Source organism: Ceratotherium simum, chromosome 35, assembly GCF_057802395.1.
Source record: "Ceratotherium simum simum isolate JZ-2026a chromosome 35, ASM5780239v1, whole genome shotgun sequence".
In the NCBI taxonomy this organism is placed as follows: Eukaryota; Metazoa; Chordata; class Mammalia; order Perissodactyla; family Rhinocerotidae; genus Ceratotherium; species Ceratotherium simum.
The window spans coordinates 15,943,325-15,965,373 of record NC_141934.1 but is presented as its reverse complement, the minus strand read 5'-3'; the positions used below and the strand labels follow the sequence as shown (position 1 = coordinate 15,965,373).

General features: G+C 40.5%; 1 protein-coding gene across 13 annotated transcripts in view; it reads right to left on the bottom strand.

The window, feature by feature from the left end:
• CIT (citron rho-interacting serine/threonine kinase) overlaps positions 1-22,049 on the bottom strand; it is a 158,497-nt gene that overhangs the window by 38,112 nt on the left and 98,336 nt on the right. For 8 of the 13 annotated variants that reach the window (XM_004429922.3, XM_087424128.1, XM_004429924.3 and 5 more), the window contains 4 exons: positions 16,688-16,885; positions 8,126-8,179; positions 1,739-1,936; positions 1,046-1,239 (listed from right to left, as the gene is read on the bottom strand). In XM_004429922.3, coding sequence (XP_004429979.1) covers positions 1,046-1,239; positions 1,739-1,936; positions 8,126-8,179; positions 16,688-16,885 — 644 coding nt within the window. Of the gene's footprint in view, positions 1-1,045; positions 1,267-1,738; positions 1,937-8,125; positions 8,180-16,687; positions 16,886-22,049 lie in introns of all 13 variants that reach the window. The other 5 variants (XM_087424126.1, XM_087424125.1, XM_087424127.1 and 2 more) reach the window with 1 other exon arrangement.

Sequence of the window (22,049 nt, the reverse complement as noted above, 5' to 3'; positions counted from 1 at the left end):
AGGAAGGTATGTTTCAGAGGAAGGTGACATTAGCAAGGTTATGAAGGAGGGACACAATTCAGTTGTGTGGACACGAAGGAGCTAACTCTAGCTTATAGGGAGCCTTTGTGCAAACTGGAAAAAGGCACCCGTTCTTCAAGGCCATTTATTTCCATCTGTTGGGAAACTGTCATAATACACCAATTTTGTTAGAACAAAACACTTTCCTGCTATGAGCTGTGAAACTGTCATAATAAATCTTCAAATCTGTGATGTCTTCAGTGTGAACGACACCGCCTAGAGCTACACAGTACACAACCTGCACTTCCGCGGCCCCGGCAGGAAGGGAATTCTATGCGAGAGGAACTGTGAAAACCAAAGTGGAAAAGCAGAGGAAAGATACTGCCTGAACTTATTATTACTATTCTACCAAGAAAAAAGAAAAAGAAAAGAAAACTATTCTTGTAGAGCAGCTGTTCTCAGTTGGGGGCGATTGTGCCCTCCAGGGGACATCAATGTCTGCAGACATTTTTAGTGTCACAACTTGAGGAGGGGGCTGATACTGGCATCTAGTGGGTAAAGAGCAGGGATGATGTTCAACATCCTAAATGTACAGACAGCCCCCACAACAAAGGATTATCTGGCCCAAATTGTCGACAGTGCTTAGGTTGAGAACTCTGGTATAGAGAGAAGATTGGCATTACACGTGACCAGGATTAAAATGGTGATGGTCTTGCTACATGGTCACAACGATAAGAAACCTGAGGAAAGAGTTTCTGCAAGGAAAGCACTGAGATATCTGCCTTGCTCTACTCTGAGGCCTCTACACAGGGGAAATGAACACCAACTACTGCCACAGAATTCAACTGACACCCTATTTACAACGAGGATGACCAACCCATCCCGGTTTGCCCAAGAGTCTCCCAGTTTCAGCACTGAAAGTCTTGTGTCTCAGGAAACTGCTCAGTCCTGGGCCAGCTGGGACAGTTGGTCACTCTGTTCATAACTTTCAGGTGATCCTGCTATAGTCGCCTGTCACCGGCTTTCTACAAACAGAAAGTCCCACCTGCTCTGTTTCTCAGTGTCCAGCATCCTCTGTAACTCTCGAACCCGACACTCAAACTGGGACTTCTCATCACCAAGGACGCTCCTCCACGCCTCCCACTGCCGCTCTTTTTCCAGCAGCTCATCGTTCAGGGCCTCCAAATCCATGACCTGTTCTTCCAGCATCGTGCAGGTGGTCTTCAGAGCCTCCATCGTCTGCAAATCAGTACCACTGAGTTGTGCCTTGTATCAAATGAGGATTTCCTGGATGTTACTTTTGTCAGATCAGTTTCAGAAAACCACAAGTTCTAACTATGGTCTGAAATACAGCTTATCTTTTTCTTCTACCAGAAAGGGGACCAGATGAGATAGGATGAAGGGCCATTTCTGCTGCCATCTTATAGGCAGAACCCAAAGCAAGGCTAGCGGGAAGAGACCATGCTTAAAAGTCAGGTGGCTCACACTGGCCTCCCAGAACATTCTACTTTATTTTCAATTTTTTTTAAATCAAAATTAAGAAGAACAGCATACTTTTAAAGACCATTTTTAAAAATTCCCAAGCCTTCGAAACACAGACATGATTACGAAAAAGAGCCCATTTAATGGACAAGGCTCAGTACTGGAACCCCTGGGAGAGATGAGCCAGGCACTCACTCTAAAATCTAAAAGGGATCAAAGGGTTCCAGGGGTCTCTGACATTGTTTACTGCCCTTACTTGCTTCTGGCTGGTGAGTTGCATCTCTCTCTCTGTGATCTCTCGGCGGAGATGGTCCACTTCACTTCGCAGCTGTACTATCTCATCGTTGGCACCAGAAGCCTCATCAAGTTGTTTGGACAAGTAGAAATTTTGGTTGTTGAGCTCAGCGTTGTCCTCAGTCAGCTGGTTCAGTTGCTCCTCCAGGTCTGTGATTACCTAAAAGAGGAAAGGAATCCAGTTACACATCAAGCAAGTCAATTTTAAATGAGAAATTGCTTCTCGAGCCATTGATTTTGAACCTACATGATACTGACAATCAATGTGCAGCTCACATATTTGCCTATCCAGCCACGAGCCAAACCCAAGCTCCCCATGCCCACCCACTTAGCACTAAGACACACACGCTGTGGTAGAAAAAGAGAAGTTTCTGATTCCTTCTAACCCAGGATTCACCAGGAAAATATGGCAAAAGCCAATCAATCAAAAGTGACTGCCATATGGAAGGGGCAACTTTAAATGAGATCAAGTTAATGGACGATAATATAACGTGGAAAATGCAAATCAAGGAAAGAGGAATAACAAAGAGACTTGTATCACAATCAGCTAATTAAGAGAAAACGCCCATGACACCATCTATAGGACATTACAATTGGAGATCATCTTAGAAGGCAAAATAAAGTTCTTATCAAGGAAGACTGACAGTGAAGGACACTGAGAGTTATTTTAATAATATCTCAGGCAATAAATTTTATTTCATGCAACAAAGAAAGGAAAAACTTAAGAGAAGCTCAGAATAATCCTGAAAATACAATATTGTACTATAGCATCAGTTTAATGGTTTTTACTATACAGTGAGCTATCAGAAAATGGAAAGGCATGTATATGAAATTGTCATTTTATTGAGAGAGATTTAATCTAGTTTTGCTAAATTATTTCCCTGTGCAATGGCAGAACGACTTCAATTTCAGTGCATTTAGCATTCTTATTCTCTTGGCTGAGGTTTAGTATCAGCGCTGCAGAGAGCTTTTATATATAATACTTTAGAAGTTTAAGGGCAATTTTCTAATAATAGAGTGAGGCACACAGGCAGTAAATTAAATTTTATTTAAAAAAAAGTAAATTAAAAGGAAATGCCTTGAAGCCTACAGTTATTAATTGTTTCCAATTATCAAACCTAGAGTAGATTTACTTTATGAAATGTTGCCACTGTTTCCACGACTAATTCCCTATTTTAACCCCCTCTGATTATCAATTAAAAAACAATCTTTCCAGGCTCATAGAATTAAAGAACATCAATTAAGTACATTTGTTCAATGTGGCTCAGAAAACACGGCTTTTCATTTTGTAACTGAACTGATAAGCTTGTAATGTAGTAAGTGGTCTAGGAATTTGTATTTTAATGTCAAAAGCCATGTTAATTCCTAATTCACTGGTTTGAGGTACAGTGTCAGTTACAAGAGGGAAAATAAAGGTTATCTGGTCAGGTTCTTTGCTGGGTCTCCTTCTTCATCAGAGGAAAAAAATAGGAAAAAACTGCAAGTTTGTCATTCCTAGCAGGCAGTTATGCCTCACAGGAATCCCTGTATCACCCTCTCTGTAACATGGTTAAATCTCCCAAAATCAGAAACAATAAATACACAATGCCCAACAGTTCAACTGGTCTCCTTCTTATATCTATTAAACCCATTCCTTAAGATAGTCTTCATGCTAGACTGCAAATGTCTCCATTTAACTATTTTGCTTCCTTCTACTCTTTCCCAAAGAAAAACAAGACTGAGGCAAACTGGCCTGGAAGTTATACTATAAAATGGATTCTGGAACTCCAAATAAGCCACCTGGAACTTTGTTGGGTTGATTTCTCCATCTGTGACATGGAGGTATAGACTATTTACTACCTCCTCTGTTTTTATTTTTTTAATTTTCTTGCATACTATTCTACCTTAATGTATCATGTGAAATACAAGGGACAAAAATTAATGACCAAGATGATGCTTCATTTTAAAGATTACAATGGTGCCTCTTGAGGAGCAAACAGACTACAGAACATCTATTCACATAAAAATATATACACGGCCAAAATAATGTACTGCCATTCAAAGACCTATTTAAGCCTCTGGATATCCACTTCCTTTCCTTGATTCATGAAAAATTTATTTTCATAATGCAATTTAATATGAGCCAATTTCTGCCACCTCCCTCTCCCGAAATTAGATTATAAAGTGCTAAAGAAGAAACACTTGAAAAAAGTCAATGAGGTGCCGAGATTATTACTCTCACTTCAATTGAGACGGGCCCATTGGAGTAAGAAGGGTCCTTCCATTTCCCTGTTGTCATCTGGTTTTCGAGGGGTCTCACGTCTCTGATTTCTATTTACAATTTGTGATTGCTGGTTCTATATTTTGTCATCGTCTCTATTTCACCCGTTTGACAAGAAGAGTATTACGTGTTTGTGTGAAGTACCCAAGCCCTCATAAAAGCCTTTTAACTCATTCAGACTTTTTATATATTCTTTCTGCCCAAGCCATACCACGTTTAGCTTGTGACCCTGTTCAAGTTGCTGGACTTGTGGTATTAAGTGTTAGACACACCCACACACACACACATTATTGAGTTTGCAGACATTGAACCATCTTGAGACACAAGCAGTAAATTAATGGTCTCTATAGTTAAAAAAAAAAAAAAAGTATCATAGGAAATCCGTGATTCTGAACCAGGTAATGTGCAAGGAGAATTCTCAGGTCTACTTTATGGCCATGGGTATATTCTCTCCACACCAAGGGCAAATGATCTTTTTACTGTATTAGAGTCTGGTAACCTTTCAACCCCAAGGATAGAGGGTAAAAAAGATAAATTGAAAGGCCAACTCCATCTTAGCAGTAAAAAATCTAAGGGAGACAGTTTCATAATGCAGGGGCCAGCAGAGCTTTCTTATATGCTGTTTTTGCAGATAAAAGATCGTGGTACAGTTCTAAGAGAAAAAAAGGATATAAAAAATGATCTTCTCTCAGTGTCCAAAAAATAAAAAGATCTCTATTTGGGGTTATCTGTTGCTTTTCAAGCAAACCTCACGGTTCTGAGAAATAGATGTTAACCCTCTCCCACCTTCTGGGAGACCAGCAGAGGGAACATTACCAGGTAAATGTCCAGCGGCATGTTGGGGGTGAAGAAACCAGTCAGATGACGAGCATCAAGCTAAAAAGACACAGGACTGAAGTCCTATTTTAATGCCTAGTTCTTTCTTGAAGGCAGCTATTTGCATATTATTTATTTTTAATCTTATAGCTGACAGATTGATTCATAATTAAAACCGTGTCATATGTTTGCCCACCAACTCCCCTCCAAAACAGCCTTAGGTAGGGTTTTAGGTGCCAGATTGAATCAAATCCTTTTTTTAAATCTCTTCAAAATATAGAAATGGTCTGAGCTTGAAAATCTTGCTGTTCATGAGCTTTAGAAAAGCTGCTAACTGGGAGCTCCTATCAACTGAGTGATTACAGGAGTTCCCACCAGTAACGAGGATGACATTTCCTAGCGGAGACAATCTCGGACAGCGCCAGCAAGAAAGGAACATCTATCATGCTCTTCTGAAGTGTCTTTAAAGCAGCCTTTGAACTTGCAAAAGTATAACTGAGATCTACTATTGCTGCCAAACGTTGTTCTAAAGCAGTGGTTTTCAAACTTTTTTAAGGAGCAGAACCATTTTCTAAACAAGAGATTATGTCGTAAATCCACATAATAAAACAATAAAAGTAACCAACATTGTTTAGCACTTTCTATGGAACAGGCCATGTGCAAGCACTTCGACGCATCATCTCATTTAATTCTTGCAGGAACCCTGTGAGGTAGGTATTATTACCAAGTTTCTGATTCTATGACTCAGTCTTTCTCAAGCTTTACTGTTTCTGAAATTTGAATGTATACTGGAACTAAGCAGCTGCCTCTCTTCCCTCACCCAGCCCCCAAAGAGCAGTTATTAAATGAATTATGCATCTTACAATTGATGGTATATTGGAATTGAGGATCTACAATGTCATCCCCATTTTACAGATAAAGAAATGGAGGCTTGGGAGGTTAACACCACATAGGTTACCAAGAGGCCAGTTTGGAATCTGAACCCAGTCGGCCTGACTCCAGACCACATGGTTTGGACCACTAAGCAAACCAGCTGCTCTAGCTGAAGTGTGGGTGGGGGCCACTCTCTCAGGTTCCCTTTTCCACTTGGAGAAGCCCCCAGAGGTTCCTCCACAGAGTGCCAGAAGTAAGTAAAGTAAGGATTAGAAGTCACCGTTCCAGAAAAAGCAAATTTGAGGGATAAAGAGAGTATAAAAGTTACATAACTTAAGAAAGTAACCAAATTCATTCTACACATTGGCATATCCTACTAAAAACTAAACTTCCAATTTTAAAAATGTGGGGGAGGGTAGATTACAAAGGGGCACAAGGAAACTTGTAAAGGTGATAAATATGTTCATTATTTTAATTGTTTCACAGGTGTATATACATTTCAAAACTCATCAAGTTATTGTACTCCAATTATATCTCTATAAAGCTATAAAAAAACGCTTAAAAAAAGTCCTTATGCCAAAAGACTAAAAAAGGAGAAAAGAAATTTCCAGATAAAGGATTACTGATGTACACATTTAAAATATATCCAAGTTTATTTTAGGAAAAATAGTAATATAAAAAATCGCAGTCATAAAATGATCTATATTTTATTCAATGATCATTTATGAGCATGTGTGTAATATAAGAAAATAACTCTTACGTAATATAAGAAACCAAGACGATAAGAAACTAAAAAAGTAGGCAAAAGAGTACATGAACAGAATGCATCAACTCCTCAAGAAAGGGAGGCAAGAATGGAGGAAATCAACAGACACATCTAGGGCAGGCCCACCCTAATCCAGCCATTGGCATCAGGAAATACAGACCAAAAAGCCACCTGCCAGGTACCTACTAGAGTCAAACAGAAGCACATCTCACGACCCAGCTATTCCACTCTTGGGGATCTGCTCATCAGAAACAAGGGCCAATAGCCACCAAAAGGCTTGTACAAGAATGTTTTCTAATAGCTTTATTCATAACAGAAACAATCCAAGTGTCCATCAACAGGAGAATGGATAAACAAACTTTAGTTCTATTCATACACTGGAAACACTACACCATAATGTAAAAGAACAAATTCTTGACAGATGCCACAACATGGATGAACCTCACAGATAATTCAAGTCAAACAAGGCTAAACCCAAAAGAGCACATCCAAATGATTCCATTTATATGAAGTTCAAGAACAGGCAAAACTAATCTATGGTATCAGAGGTCAGAATAGTAGTTACCCTTTGGGCAAAGGATGCAGATGAGAAGAAGACATGAGGGGGCCTTCTGGGGCTGAAAATGTTCGGCATCTTGATCTATGTTGTCGTTACACAGTTGTCTACACATATAAATTTCATTGAGCTGTGCACTTAAGATTAATGCACTTTACTGTATGCATTTGATACCTAAATTACGGGGAAAAAAGCATATACCATCAGGACTTCTTGTCCCATTTAGAGTAGGGAAAGAGGAAAGAGAGAGTTTCATTACAGGAAAATAAAATAGGTATGTGGGGGATAGGGATGTTTCTGGAAATTTACAGATGTAAAAAATACGAATGGAGACAGCTCACTGAGGACTGACTAAGGAGGGAATAAAGGGATGAAAGGACCAAATAAACTGGAACCATGAATAAAGATAACATCCCCAACTTCTGAAAGGGGCCTATTTCAGTCCTTCGTTCTGACCAAAAATAGACTTCCAGTTTCCACTGACCCTACCTTATTATATAACTTATGAATGATGCTTATCTGCTCATAGAATTTACTTCTCTCAATATAAATAACATTTCCCAAAGAGTCTTAGGTTTTCAATTTGCATGTTAGGAACCCAGATTTTGCCTGTTGGGAAGTTAACATTTCTAGATCCTTGGAAGAACTTGTCCGTCTTTCTTCTCTGCAGAGGCATCAGGCTGGAGAAGCCTCACAGATATAACTGCTGCTACCGTCCAGACAGCCTCTGGCTTGGGTGGCCCTGGAACCTTCTACATTGGGGAAGGAAAGGGAGCTGCCTTGGGACTTTTATTGCAGCTAGTGAAACCTATTAGTGGTTCTGCTGTAAGAATTACTTTGACCATTTCACCTATCCTCCCTCAAACATGAAGAAAGGTTTTAAATTTTTAAAACCGGCAGAAACCCGAGAAACTGAAGTTATCTGGGGCTCAGAAACTGCAAATCAGTTTGACCACATTAATGGCTTCAAGTTGAAAGTCTGTATCAAAAATGAGTCAATGATATTATAAAGAGATGTCCCCTCTTCCTTCTCGATTTTAGTTTCATGTTATTTTAATCATCTTTGGTTAATACTCACAGTACAGCTGTTACGAAGGGCATCAAATTTGCGCTGGATTTCATCTCTATGTGCCTAAAAGGTAAGAAGTTGATTATGAATTTTTCATAGGGTAGAATACAGTTCTACATGCTACGGGTCAAATAAAGAGAACAGCATTTGCCTAGAGAGCCAAGAATGCTGTTGCAGCTGTCCCAGCATCTGTTTTTCAAAGAACTAATTAATCAAGTCATCCCCAATGTGAGAAATAAAGTCACAGGAATACACGATGCTGTGTTAATTAACAATTAACTATTTAGACCACACATGGAGACTATGTACAAATATATTTAACATTCATATTAACACCTTGCGATTAGTGGAACAAAAAATAAAAGATGAAGTTTTTACTCTCCTTCATTTGTCTTATTTCCTATTCTTAACCTTTCCCTCTTCCCTCTAATTGACCCACCCCCTCAAGCCTACTCCCAAGAGAGACACACACACACACACACAGAGACACACACAGGACAATAGCCAGGACCAGGTAGGGGTTTTTTTTTTAATCAAAAGCTGCTGAGATTCAGAAACCCCACAGTGACCTCGAAGTAAATATAAAGGCTTTCTCTAAGGCAGAGCTGCTCTAAAACAGCAGCACGCATTCAGCTGACAAGGATTTTCTGAATGCACACTATATGCCAGACACTGTTGGAAAGAGCATATATGGCCTACGCCTTCATTCTGGTGAAAGAAGACAGAAAATAAACAAGGGCATGATTATAAACAGTGACAAATGCTACGAAGGAAACAAACAGGGCCCAGGAAAAAAGAATGAGGAGGAGAGACAGGAACTTACTTAGATGGGGTGGTCAAGGAGGGCTTCTCTGAAGAGGTGACATTTAAACTGAAACCTGCAGGATGATGAGGAGGGGGCCATGCAAAGAACAGGAAAGAGCAGAGGAAATAGCATGTGCAAAAACCCTGAGGCAAGAAAGGGTTTGGTGCATTTGATGAAAAAAACAGACCTGAGTGGCTAGAGCAGTTTTTCAAACTTCAAGCTGTGACCTAGTAGCAAGCCTGTCAAGTGAGATTTCTTTGGTTTGTTTCATCCAATAAAATGGAATAAACCGGATAGAACAGAAAATATCAGAATGTACCTTGGATAGTAAAGGTAAGCACTGTTGTAGGAAACTTGTTTCAGATACTATAATTCATCAAGTTTAAGTTGCTAGCAATTGTAAGACATCACAATTTTATGAAACATTAAGGAAAAAAAGTCCTGTCAACTAAACTGTGACATGTTTATATCTATATGACTATACAATCATATATAGGCTTTGACTATAAGATGCATCCTGACTTTAGATACCTTAGAATCAGTGAAATACAGTATATATGTTCCCTTGTATTAGACTGCAAGGTAAAATATATTTTCTGTGGGTTGTGGCCAAAAGATTTTTGAAAACCACTCGGCTAAAGCACAGCAAGAGAAAGAAAAAGTGGTCCAAGATGATGGTAGAGAGACAAGCAGGGACCAAGAATCCTGAAGGCCCAGAAAAGAGTTTGGATTTCATTCAAAATGCAATTAATTGAAAGCCAGTAGAAGTTCTAAGAAGTGGAGTAACATGATCTGATTGTCATTTTGTGGATGCTGTAGGAAGAATAAATCAAAATAGGACAAAGGTAGAAAGGAACAGGGAAACCCTTGAGGAGGTTGTTGCTGTCACTCAAGGAAGAGAGGATGGTGCCTTGGAGTAGGACAGTGGCAAAACATGGAGAGAAGTGGATGGAATTGAGATCCCTTTTGGAAGCACAGGTAGTAAGACCTGCTGATGGACATGGGGGCCGAGGGAAAGGAGGACTCAAGGGTGTCCTAACAGATTTTTGATTTGAGACACAAGGCAGATTGTGGCACCATTTGCTTAGCTATGAAAGCCCAAAGAAGAATCCAGTTTGAGGCAGAGGCAAAAGAGAAAAAAAAATTTTTTTTCTCTTAAAAAGAAAAAATCAGTCTCCATCAGAAGGTCTAGAAGACAGCTAAGTCAAAAATTTTAGAGCTGTGATGTATTCTCTATTTTGCCATAAATTATTAAGTTTATAACAGCAGCTTAGACACTGCAGAAACAAAGATTAGTAAACTTGAAGATAATAGAAATTATCCAAAATGAAACACACAAAGAAAAAGAAAGACTTTAAAAAATAAACAGAGCATCAATGAGCTGTGAGACAACTCTGAGCAGCCTAATATACATGTAATTAGAGTCCCTGAAGGAATGTAGGGGTGACACAGAAAAAATATTTGAAGAAATAATGTCCACAAATTTTCCAAAGTTGATGAAAACTATAAACCCACAGATGCCAAACGTTTAATGAATCCTGAGCACAAGAAACAAGCAAATTAAGCTAAATCACATCTTAATCAAACTGCTTAAAACCAATAATAAAGAGAAAGTCTTAAAAGCAGCCAGAGAAAAAGACAAGTTGCATATGGAGAAATAAAGAGAAGAGATTTCTCACTAAGGGGGGTTGGGGGAGGTGAGGATGGGAAGCTAGCTAGAAGACAGTGGAACAACATCTTCAAAAGACTGAAAGGAAAAACAAAAAACAAAAACTTGCCTACCTAGAATTCTATACCCAGCAAAAATATCTTTCAAAAATGAAGGTGAAATAAAGACTTTTTCAGGCATACGAAAGCTGAAGGAATCTGCCACCTGCCCACCTATACTATAAGAAATGTTAAAGGAAGTCCTACAGGCAGATGGAAAATGACAACCAGAAATTTAAATCTACACAAAAGAATGAAGAGCACTGGAAAAATGGTAAAATAAAACAAAAATAGATAGTTGCATAGACAGACTCACAGATTCATAAATAAAGTCATCATTTAAAATTAACTTTCCAAATAATTAGCCCATATTTTTATGGACTAATTTAATACATTATAACGTTTTTTCCAAAAATCAATCTGCTTTTTGCCCAGCAACAATACAAGAGATTTACTAACTTAATTGGGCAAAAATACTATTTATCCAAAGTAGGAACGTGGCTATCTACGCTACTGTTGAAATCTCACCTGTGAGCAAGCAGCAGCCTGGCCCCAAATACCACCCAACCCCCTTGAGTGCATTTCATGATCACGAAGGACAAAAGACAAGGATTCTTCCTAGAGGAAGAATACGGCCCTTAGGATAATAAACTCCAGAGCAGGAGTATGCAAATTTTTTCTTTAAAAGGACCAGATAGTAAGTATTTTTGGCTTCGAGGGCCATTCAGTCTCTCTAACAACTACTCGCCCTCATAGCACAAAAACGACCAATACACAATATGAAAACAAATGGGCGTGGCTGCATTCCAATAAAACTGTTTACAGAAAACAGGAAGCAGACTGAATTTGGCCCACTCTCTGTAGCTTGCGGACCCTTGCTCTAAATGACTCTTTGGTGTGAAATCTCCCAAAGCCAGAAACAGGAAGCTGAGGGTGGAGTTAACTCTTTCAAAACCTAAGCAGTAATTATAAAAAAACCTCACTGGCCTGGACTTAGGGATAGAAGCCCTATTCCATTTTCTCATTAATAGCAAAGTTTGCAAATAACACTGCACCATTAAAATCTTGTTTAGGGGCCGGCCCGGTGGTGCAAGCGGTTAAGTGCATGCGCTCCGCTGCGGCGGCCCGGGGTTTGCCGGTTCAGATCCCAGGCGCGCACCGACGCACTGCTTGTAGAGCCGTGCTGTGGCAGCGTCCCATATAAAGTAGAGGAAGATGGGCACGGATGTTAGCTCAGGGCCAATGTTCCTCAGCAAAAAGAGGAGGATTAGCATCAGATGTTAGCTCAGTGCTGATCTTCCTCACAAAAAAAAAAACCTTGTTTAACTGCCCCCATTATAGTCTGAAATTTCAGTCACTAATACTGTTTCATTTCCATTAAAATTTACCACTACGAGGCCTTTGGATCATTCAGACACATCTAACGGCAATCCTCTCTGAGGGTATAATGTAACAAACTACCATCATTATGGCTTTGATTTATTATTGACTGTGAAGTATAAACACAAAATGTAAAACCAATTCTGCTGTGACTGCTAGAAATACTATAAGCATTTAACAATTATTGAAGTGATCTGAGCAAATGTCAAGAAACATGTTTTATGTTTCTTTGAAATAAGTTGTAAAACAAATGCGCAAAAAAGCAAGAGTATACCACAAGAGTATATATAAGGATAGTAAAATACATAAGACAAGCTTTGGATTCTCTCAATGAAATATTTGAGTATTAATTAGGTATTAGGTGCTACAGGGAATAGATATTTACTCTTAAAAATTATTGAGGACCCCAAAGAGCTTTTGTTTATATGGGTTATATCTATCTATACAGTCATGCGTCACTTAATGACAGGGATATGTTCTGAGAAATGTGTTGTTAGGCGATTTCGTCGTTGTGCAAACATCATAGAGTGTACTTACACAAACCTGGATGGTATAGCCTTCTCCACACCTATGCTATATGGTACTAATCTTATGGGACCACCATCGTATATGTGGTCTGTCGTTGACCAAAACATCATTATTCGGCACGTGACTATATTTACCACGTTAGAAATTAAAATTGAGATTTTTTTTTTTAATATTTAATTTCTTTTAAAATAACAGTAACATTGCTTTTGTACCATCAGTGCAAATGTTAACACAATGAAAAATGCCAAATGACCTCTCAGTATTATTATAAAAATAATCTGACCTTGGGGACCCCCTGGGATCCACAGACCCCACTTTGAGAACCACTGACCTAGGGGCTGGGTGGCAATAAGGTAGAATAGACAGGCTGCAGCCTGAAGACCGGAGAGGCACTCTCTTTTGAGAGTACTTATATCTTCATTAATTTTATGAAGTTACAAGAGAAAGAAAGAAAAGAGAATTATGATGCAGGCTTGATGAGAGAAGATACCTGCACAGCTGAGGAAAGAAAACCAGTGTTTAGATGTCTGACCACCTTCTGGGATCCACCGTTAGGATTCTAGAACACTCAGGCTTCCACGCATCAATCCCTCTCCCTGTGAAGGCAGGCACCAAGCAAGACTGTTACCTTCCATGCCCCAATTTCACATCTTGGCTATCATGCTGATGACTTGCTAATTAAATGAAGGGTTTGATATTGATGTAAAAAAATGACAGAGTGCATTGACTAATGATTTTAACAAATCAAAGAGGATGACTCTGGGATCTCATAATCACACAATGCTGGAAGGAGTCCTTTCATTAGTGTCTCTAGCTTTAGACTCTTAATTATTCATCATTAGTCATTTAACCAAATCAGTGAAAGAATGTGAGGGCAGGGATATGAAACGTGTCCATGGGTCCTTGCTGGTGTACACAGAGCCCACGCCACATCCCTACCCATGGGCCCAGAGTAACACTTACATCACGTCACACACCCGTGTGCTCAAATGTGTGCAGGCTCAAATTCTCTTCCTTGGATGAAGGGATTCCATGGTGTCTTAAATAACCAAGTCCAGGCGGAAAATTCTCTCTTCCACCATTAAGCACTGAAGCATCTTAAAAGCCTACCTTTTTGTTTAAATTTGACTCTCCTGTTGGTCTCTACTTTGATTCAACCTCAGCTTCTAAGGGCCAGTGAATTTCAATGCAAATACAATTGACAGAATGGGTAAAGTGAGACTGGGGAAAAAAGAAAGCACGAGGAAGACCAACAATGGCTTCCCAGAGGCCCCTGCCACGCTTCTTCAATGGAGAGCTTCAATTTAACTGTGCTCCAGCTAATTTGGCCCAAGAGCAGAGGCCAAACACAGCAACTACTCCCTTCCCAGGCTAGGAGACGGAGGCATCTTAGAATTAACAATAACAGCCCACTTGACTACTTGCTTTTATTGATAAAACAGCCTGCTGTGAAGCTCACAAACCTCCTAGGAGATCATTTTAGATCCAGCTGATTTAATTTGACGGATGCTTAACGTTGGGTCTGAACTCGGGCCTGAACAATGAGCGACAGAGTCAGAGTACTGCATTTGTGACCATTTTCTCTTTCCATTGGAAAATACATTCTTCAGGACAAATTCAACAAAGCCATTCAGACAATAACCACACGCAGTCCATAACCAGGTTTATGACAAGGGGCGGGAAAAAACCCTCAGCCTCAAAACTGAACCGAAGCAAACTGACATGGGGTTTGGATTCCTGCATGGTGGGCTTACAAACAGGTGTTTGACCAAAGGCACTCTTCTGCCACCATTTTGAACAAGCCTTATTTTCCAAAACATCTTCATCTGTGAGAGTGGCAGAGCCCTAGTTTCTAGACCTAGGGAAGTTTGTTTCTTTTTTCTAAAAAAAAAAACAAAAAAAAAAGATGTTCCCAGGCAGTGATCTCATCTAACTAAATTAAGTCATGACTTGCTGCTGTGCTAGGCTCCCAGCATCCATTAGGCACAGCACATTCCAACCAGCAGCAAGACAGGATTTAAAGGCTAATTTCCCCATAGATAAACAGCAATGACACATGCTCTATTTTATACCTTCCTCCTTCCAATCAGGCAGAATAAGATGCACAGCCACCACCCTCCCTCCCAGTTCCAACAGAGCATTGAGATAAACATGTCCTTCTCCTCGGCTCCAAAGTAAGAGGATTTGAGGAATTACAGGCCAATCCCCTGGGGAGAAAAAGCTAAAAGCACAGCACTAGGCACACAGTGAGGACTCATTAAATATGGATTAAATTGCTGATGTCTCCTTCTCTTTCAGACGTTGAGAGTTCATACAGGGGCAACATATTAATATATAATGTATTAAATATAATACTGGTTGGATTTTTAGATATCTCCTTTAGCAGCTAAGAAATGCTATCTAGCTGTCTCCCTCCCCATCCACCCAATTCCAGAAAGCATATAAGCCTTCCTGACATGCACTCTTATATATTCATCTCATTCCTACCTCCATTTTTCTCTTTTATAGACTTATTTTCTCTTCGCCTTCTCTTTCTTATTTTATCCCATTATACTGTTTTGTATCTTTCCAAACTGCTTTCAATCCATTTTGAAACAAGGCAGAGTATAAATAAATAAAGAGATACCATGACTATTTTTTTCCAAACCAAATACTGGAGGCCCATGGCATCATTTAATGAGCATTCTCAGAGACAATGGAAATTAAGATTGTAATCAATATCTGAACTTGGTGTAAGCCTTGGAAAATCCAGGATGCACAAGCACCTTCTATATATGTGCCCCTAGAATCCTGGAAGCCCCTATGTCCCAGACTGGTCTATAAGGACCCTGGCACTGTCAGATCACGTTCCCAATTTGGTTCAGATAATGGGCTCCCTAAACCCAACAATGGGAGACGACATCTAAGAATGAAATTAGTTTAAAAATATATATACACACATTACTTTTAAACAGGGTAAATCACAAGCAACAAATGTGAGTTGCCATCTGTAGAAGTAACCCCACTCTAACAGATATTTAGAGATGTTTGCTGATGGAGATGGGGACAGTATCCAAGATGAATCAGAATGAATAAGGTACCCACTTAGGTACCTTATTAAAAAAAAAAAACATAAAGCCAATCAGCTGCATTGTGCCTTGCCAACAGGGTACCCTGACCAGCAGGCATGAGTGCGCCCATCTGTCTGGCAGGTACAGTATGTTACTACTAGAAATGTACGTGCTTGGTTGACACTAGCCATTAAACTCATTCAGCTTTCTATGCCCAGAGTCCAGGTCTACCAAGCAGCCTTCCAAGAGTAATGGGGTTTTTAAGTAGACTTCTCTGAAGGGGAAAAGATGTGAAGATTAATCACCCACAGTATCTTAGTCAACTTGGCAGTTGTTTTTCCCACTGTATGTTGATAAGATGGCATTTTATATGTAAGATTCTGGTGAGTTTTGTTAGCCAGGGTCAGTCCCTGTGAGAAGGATCAACTGTGGGAAACTGGCCCCAAAAGTCACATTTTTAGACTTCCAGAATGAACCACGGTCTAAATCCAGTGACCACCCCCACTCCAAGTTCTACATCCTAAGAAAACTCTTCAGTTGAGTAACCTAGTCTTTCAGAAACAAAAGGGAAGCCAGGTCCCTTTTAGAGGAAGAATCTCTCATTCAGAAGAATCTTTTCCATCCAGAACATACCAGATGCATGCATAAGACTTGAAGCAGAATCTAAAGCTTTGAAAAGAAAAGTAACAGAAATGAGGTTAACCAAAACAAAAACAGAAATATGGTAGAAAGACTACTTTAAGATATAAGATCATTATTATTTAAATGATTATTGACAACTAAGTAGAAGACCCAGGTAAATGGACTTTGTCTGAAACAAATTTAAAATATAATGATGATCATTTTAAAAAGAGGGAAGATACATAAATAAAGGAGGAACTTTTCAAGATACTAAGGAAAGCTCAGATACTACCAATCAATCTAGTATACTAATTCCAATGCAGGAGAAGCCTACGTAAAGCCAATTTTCTGCCCTTATAAACATCTCTATAAATGGTTTTTTCTCTCTTGGAATTTCTAAGAGTGAGTAAATATCACTAGCACCACATTTATCCTAGCTGAGGCCTTCAGCAACCTGAAGGTGCCACGCCCCAGGCCTACCGTGAGCGCCTGGATCTCTTCTTCTGCTTCCGCTGTCGTCTCTTCCAGCTCCGTCTTCGCCTGGCGAAGCTGGCTCTCCAGGGCCGCGCGGGCAGCCTGCAGGGCTGTCAGCTGGGACTCACGCTCTTGCAGGGAGAGCTGCAGCTCTGTGAGCTGACGCTTTAGCTCCAGTTTCTGCTCCTCATGCTCTAGGCTGACCTGAGAGAGAGAAAGAGAAAAATGCTCCGTTGACCTCAACTGGAGCCAAGTTGGAAAGCCAAGACCTGAACTGTTCAACCTGCATCTTAAACTTGGTCATGGAATCAAATTCTCAGCATTCAATTGAGAGGGAAAACATGCAATAAAACACGTCTGACTTGTATAAGTCTCAAAAATCAACAGGAGTGAGAACAGGTAAGAGCATATACAATGTATACACAAACCATCCCTTACTTCTAAATATTCAAATGCTTGGAAAGGTTTCAAAAGAAAAACCACACAGCAAGAATCCCCTATGAAAATTATGACAATTACCTTTATTAGAAAAACATTTAAAAGTAAATGGATATAAATAAGATCATATGAGTAACAGGACACCTTTACAATTGGAATACAAATGGAACAATAGACTGAATTCTATTTATTTTAAATATCCTTGCTCTTATTTGTTCTCATTAGGTAACCCTCATTAATGTCACATTGTGAACTAATCATTCCTCCTTCCGTCTTCCCATCTATCCATCTGTCTATTCAATGTTTCATTCACTCATTTAAGAAAAATTTACTCGGCAACTTCTGTGTAAAAATGATTATGGAGATGAGAGACAGTCTCTGCCTCCAAGTTGGGGAGAAATGAAAACTAACCATTATCATATATTGTGGTCAACTGCAATGGTCAGGACATGTAGGGATATAGTGGGAACACAGCAGAGGTGTAGAGGAGGTAACTGGATCTGTGTACTGAAGAATACAAGAGCCAAACGAACATATAAGAGGGGAAAGAAAATTCTAAGCAAGGGAAGCAAAATGTCCAAAGGCATGGAGATGAGGGAGCTCATGGCACATCTATTGACCTAACAAACAGTGACAAGGCTGTCCTAGGGACCAGACCGTGTCAAACATTGGGGATGCCAAGCAAATAAGAGCGTACTCTCTAACGGGGACTGCCAAGGGGTACACAGGGTGATGAGCTAAACACGGAACGCCATGAGGACACAAAGGAGACATCCCATCCAGCTCCAGAGGGTCAGAGAAGGCTCCCCAGAAAAGGTGACATCAAAGTCCCAAAAGCCAGGGGGGTAAAGAGAAGAAAGACAAAAGATTTAGCCTAGAGAACCAACAGGATTTAGTGGGTAATTCAAGGCGGGGCAGGGAACAAAGGACAGAGAGGAATCAAAGGTGATACCTGCATTTCTGGGCAGGTGACTTACAAGAGAGTGAGACCACTGGCTATGACAGGGAACATGAGAGGAAGAGCCAGTATGAGAAGACAGACACAAAATTCAGTCTTGATGTGTTGACCTCGAGCCACAAGGGAGACATCCAAGCGAAGATGTCTAATGTCTACAGGGACAAGGGGTCAGAAATTCAAGAGAAAGGTCTGGGTTGGTACTCTAGATCTGGAAGTCCCTAACAAGTCAGTGGCAGCTGAAGCCAAGGCTGTGATCTCTCTCTAGTGAGGATGAGGATAATGGCGGTGGATGATGACGACGTGCCAGCAGCAAATGCAGCACTCACTTCAACATGCTAGGCACTGTTTTAACTCATTTCATCTTCAAAACAACCCAATGAGGCAGGTACTACTATTATCTCCATTTTATAGATAAGCAAACCATGGCACTGAGAGATTAAGTAACTGAGCAAATGTCACATAGCCAAAAAATGGCAGGAACTGGCTTTGAACCCAGGAAGTCTGGCTCAAGAGTCCATGACTTATTGTTTATCTTATTAAAATGCCAGCAGTCAGAGCAGGCTGCGACCCCACTAGCATGCCTGAAAATTCTCCTGATGCCACTTGGCAAAACCATGAGAGGCAGATGACAGCGAGTCAAGTGGAGGTTGGGGAGCAGGATGCTGTACAATGACAGGAGAATCCAAGAGCCCTACACCTTCACGACTCCACACACTATGCTAGAAAAGGGCTAACACTGCACACAGGCAGTAGGGGGAAAGCCCAGGGCCCTTTAAGGTGGATCAAACCCAAGGCTGAGGCCTCTGCCCTCAATCTCAATAGCAATGGGTGGCAAAGAGAAGATGGACCCACTTTGTCATATTTAAAGCTAAGCTCCAGAACTCCCAGAGAGTCTATACAGCCCTGAGCCTCTCATGAAGCAGTCTAAGTTTCTCCCACCATCCTTGTGGGGAGGCTAGCTACAGTGATTCGAGAACAAAGCAACACACTTCCCCTGGGTCATATTAACTGTCCAGATGGCCTACAGCTGCAGGGCAGTCGTGGCAAGAGACACTCGTCGAAAGGGAAGGCAGAAAACAGCCAGCCCATCTTCCCACACTCAAAGAAATCGATCTGAGTTATTTACACTCACACTCTTAAGGCTGACACTATGGGGAAATGTTGTTCAACCTACTGAAGAGTAAAAATATAAGCTGGAAAATAAAAGTTAAACCACCCCCTAAGGCTTTTGGACAACTTAGAAAAACGGTTCTTAAACTCCAAAAGTATGAGAATCACCCCAGGGCTCTTGCTAAAAATGCAGATCCCTGCTCCCCACCCCCCGACCCAATTCCATTCTAAAAGCTGAGGGAGGAAGATGCCAAGGAATCTGCATTCCAAAAGACATGCCATGTGGTCCTAATGGAGGGGTCCACACCTTAACAACTCCTGGCCTTCCGAGAATTGGCCTCATTTTAACATTCCAGCATGAACTGAGACATGCCTGTAACTCCAGACCCTCCAGGACCAGTTCAACTGACTCCATCTCTTATCAACAGAGTCATTAAGAAGTACCTTTCAGAAAATCTGCAAAGTCATGTAGCCAGGGCATGCGCAAAAGAAGAAATCTTGACCTGAAATGATAGTGGAACCAAAGATCCTCCTTCCCACAGAACCTAAGGACCGGGCAGGACAAGACCAGAACTTGCAAGTGGGACTCTTACCAGAAGCAAGAGGAAGATTCCTCATTCAGGAAGATCCAGTGTAAAAATTCCTTCCCCACTTCATCATAAACGTTTAGAACGCTGTCATGAGTGTTTAAAACCGTACCATAAATGCTTGAAGCTCACCAAGCAAAACCTGTCCCACCAGCATTTCCGCATGCCAGCCTGTTCTCCCTAACCTCTTAAATTTCACCCCAAATCCTGAATCGGGGAGACAGATCTGAGGGCATGTGCCCCCTTTCTCCTTGTCGATCAATCTCGCAGAATAAAGATGAATTCTTTTCCCAAAGCTGATGCTGTAATTAATTGGCTTGTTTATGCACATGGGGCAAAGAACCCCAAGTTTGTGGGGTAGCACACCTAAACATGAGTGTTCCTCAAGGTTTAGTCCTCAGACCTCTGTCTGCCTCAGTCTTTTCCTTAAGAGATCATCTGCTGTTTGAAGAATTCCATCACAAATATTTGATTCGACAAAGGAGCCAAGAGCATACAATGGAGAAAGGAAAGTCTCTTCAACAAATGGTGTTGGGAAAACTGGACAGCCACATGCAAAAAAATGAAAGTAGACCATTACCTTACACCATACACAAAAATTAACTCCAAATGGATTAAAGACTTGAATGTAAGACCCAAAACTATGAAACTTCCAGAAGAAAACATAGGCAGTACGCTCTTCGACATCTGTCTTAGCAACATATTTTCAAGCACCATGTCTGACTGAGCAAGAGAAACAATAGAAAAAAATAAACAAATGGGACTACATCAAACTAAAAAGCTTCTGCACAGCAAAGGAAACCATCAACAAAACGAAAAGACAACCTAACAATTGGGAGAAGATATGTGCAAACCACACATCTGATAAGGGGTTAATCTCCAAAATATATAAAGAACTCATGCATCTCAACAACAAAAAAACTAACAACCCAATTAAAAAATGGACAAAAGACCTGAACAGACATTTCTCCAAAGAAGATATACAGATGGCCAACAGGCACATGAAAAGACATTCAACATCATTAACTATCAGGGAAATGCAAATTAAAACTACAATGAGATATCACCTCACGCCCGTCAGACTGTCTATAATTAACAAGACGGGAAACAACAAGTGTTGGAGAGGATGTGGAGAGAAGGGAACTCTCATAGACTGCTGGTGGGAGTGCAACCTGGTGCAGCCATTATGGAAAACAGTATGGAGATTCCTCAAAAAATGAAGACGATCCAGCTATTCCACTGCTGGGTATCTATCCAAAGAACATGAAAACACCAATGCATAAAGATACATGCACCCCTGTGTTTACTGCAGCATTATTCACAATAGCCAAGACTTGGAAGCAAGCTAAATGCCCATCAAGGGACAAATGGATAAAGAAGATGTGGTATATATACACAATGGAATACTACTCAGCCATAAGAAACGATGAAACCCAGCCATTTGTGACAACATGGATGGACATTGAGGGTATTACGCAAAGTGAAATAAGTCAGAGGGAAAAGGTCAAATACTGTATGATCTCCCTCATTAAGTAGTAGATAATAACAACAACAAACAAACACATAGAGACAGAGATTGGATTGGTGGTTACCAGAGGGGAAGGGAGGAGGGAGGAGGGCAAAAGGGATAATTAGGCACATGTGTGTGCTGATGGACTGTAATTAGCATTTGGGTGGTGAACATGAGAACATGATGTAATCCACGCAGAAATAGAAGTATAATGATGTACACCTGAAATTTATACAATGTTATAAACCAATGTTACCACAATAAACAAAAAATAAAATAAAATAAAATAAATATTTGAGCAGTGTCTTCACTCCCAGTCCGGATGTCCCACTTCCAACGACCATTCTCCTGAACTCCAGTCCTGACTCTGCCAGGACCAGCTAACCCTGCCTGCTAGGCTGACACCCCCCAGATCAGGGACTGGGTCTTTCTTATCACCACTGTATATCCAGGCTACTAACCAGCACACAGGAGGCATTTAATAAATACATAGTCAGTGAGTACATGAATGGAACTTCACAGCTTCAATCAACCTCAAGATGTTTACAACCAAATGTGTTGTATTTTTCTCCCAAAAACCTGGCTGCCCTTCCCAGCTTCTTTATACCTCTGAAGAGAGCCACCTCCCATCAGACAAGCCTAAAGGTACGATTTGTCTTTTAATCTTCCACTATCATTATAAGACCTCTGCCACATCATGTACTCAACACTGTGCTAAACTCCATACTCAGACTTGGTCATGTGACCCTCACTAAATTGGGATAA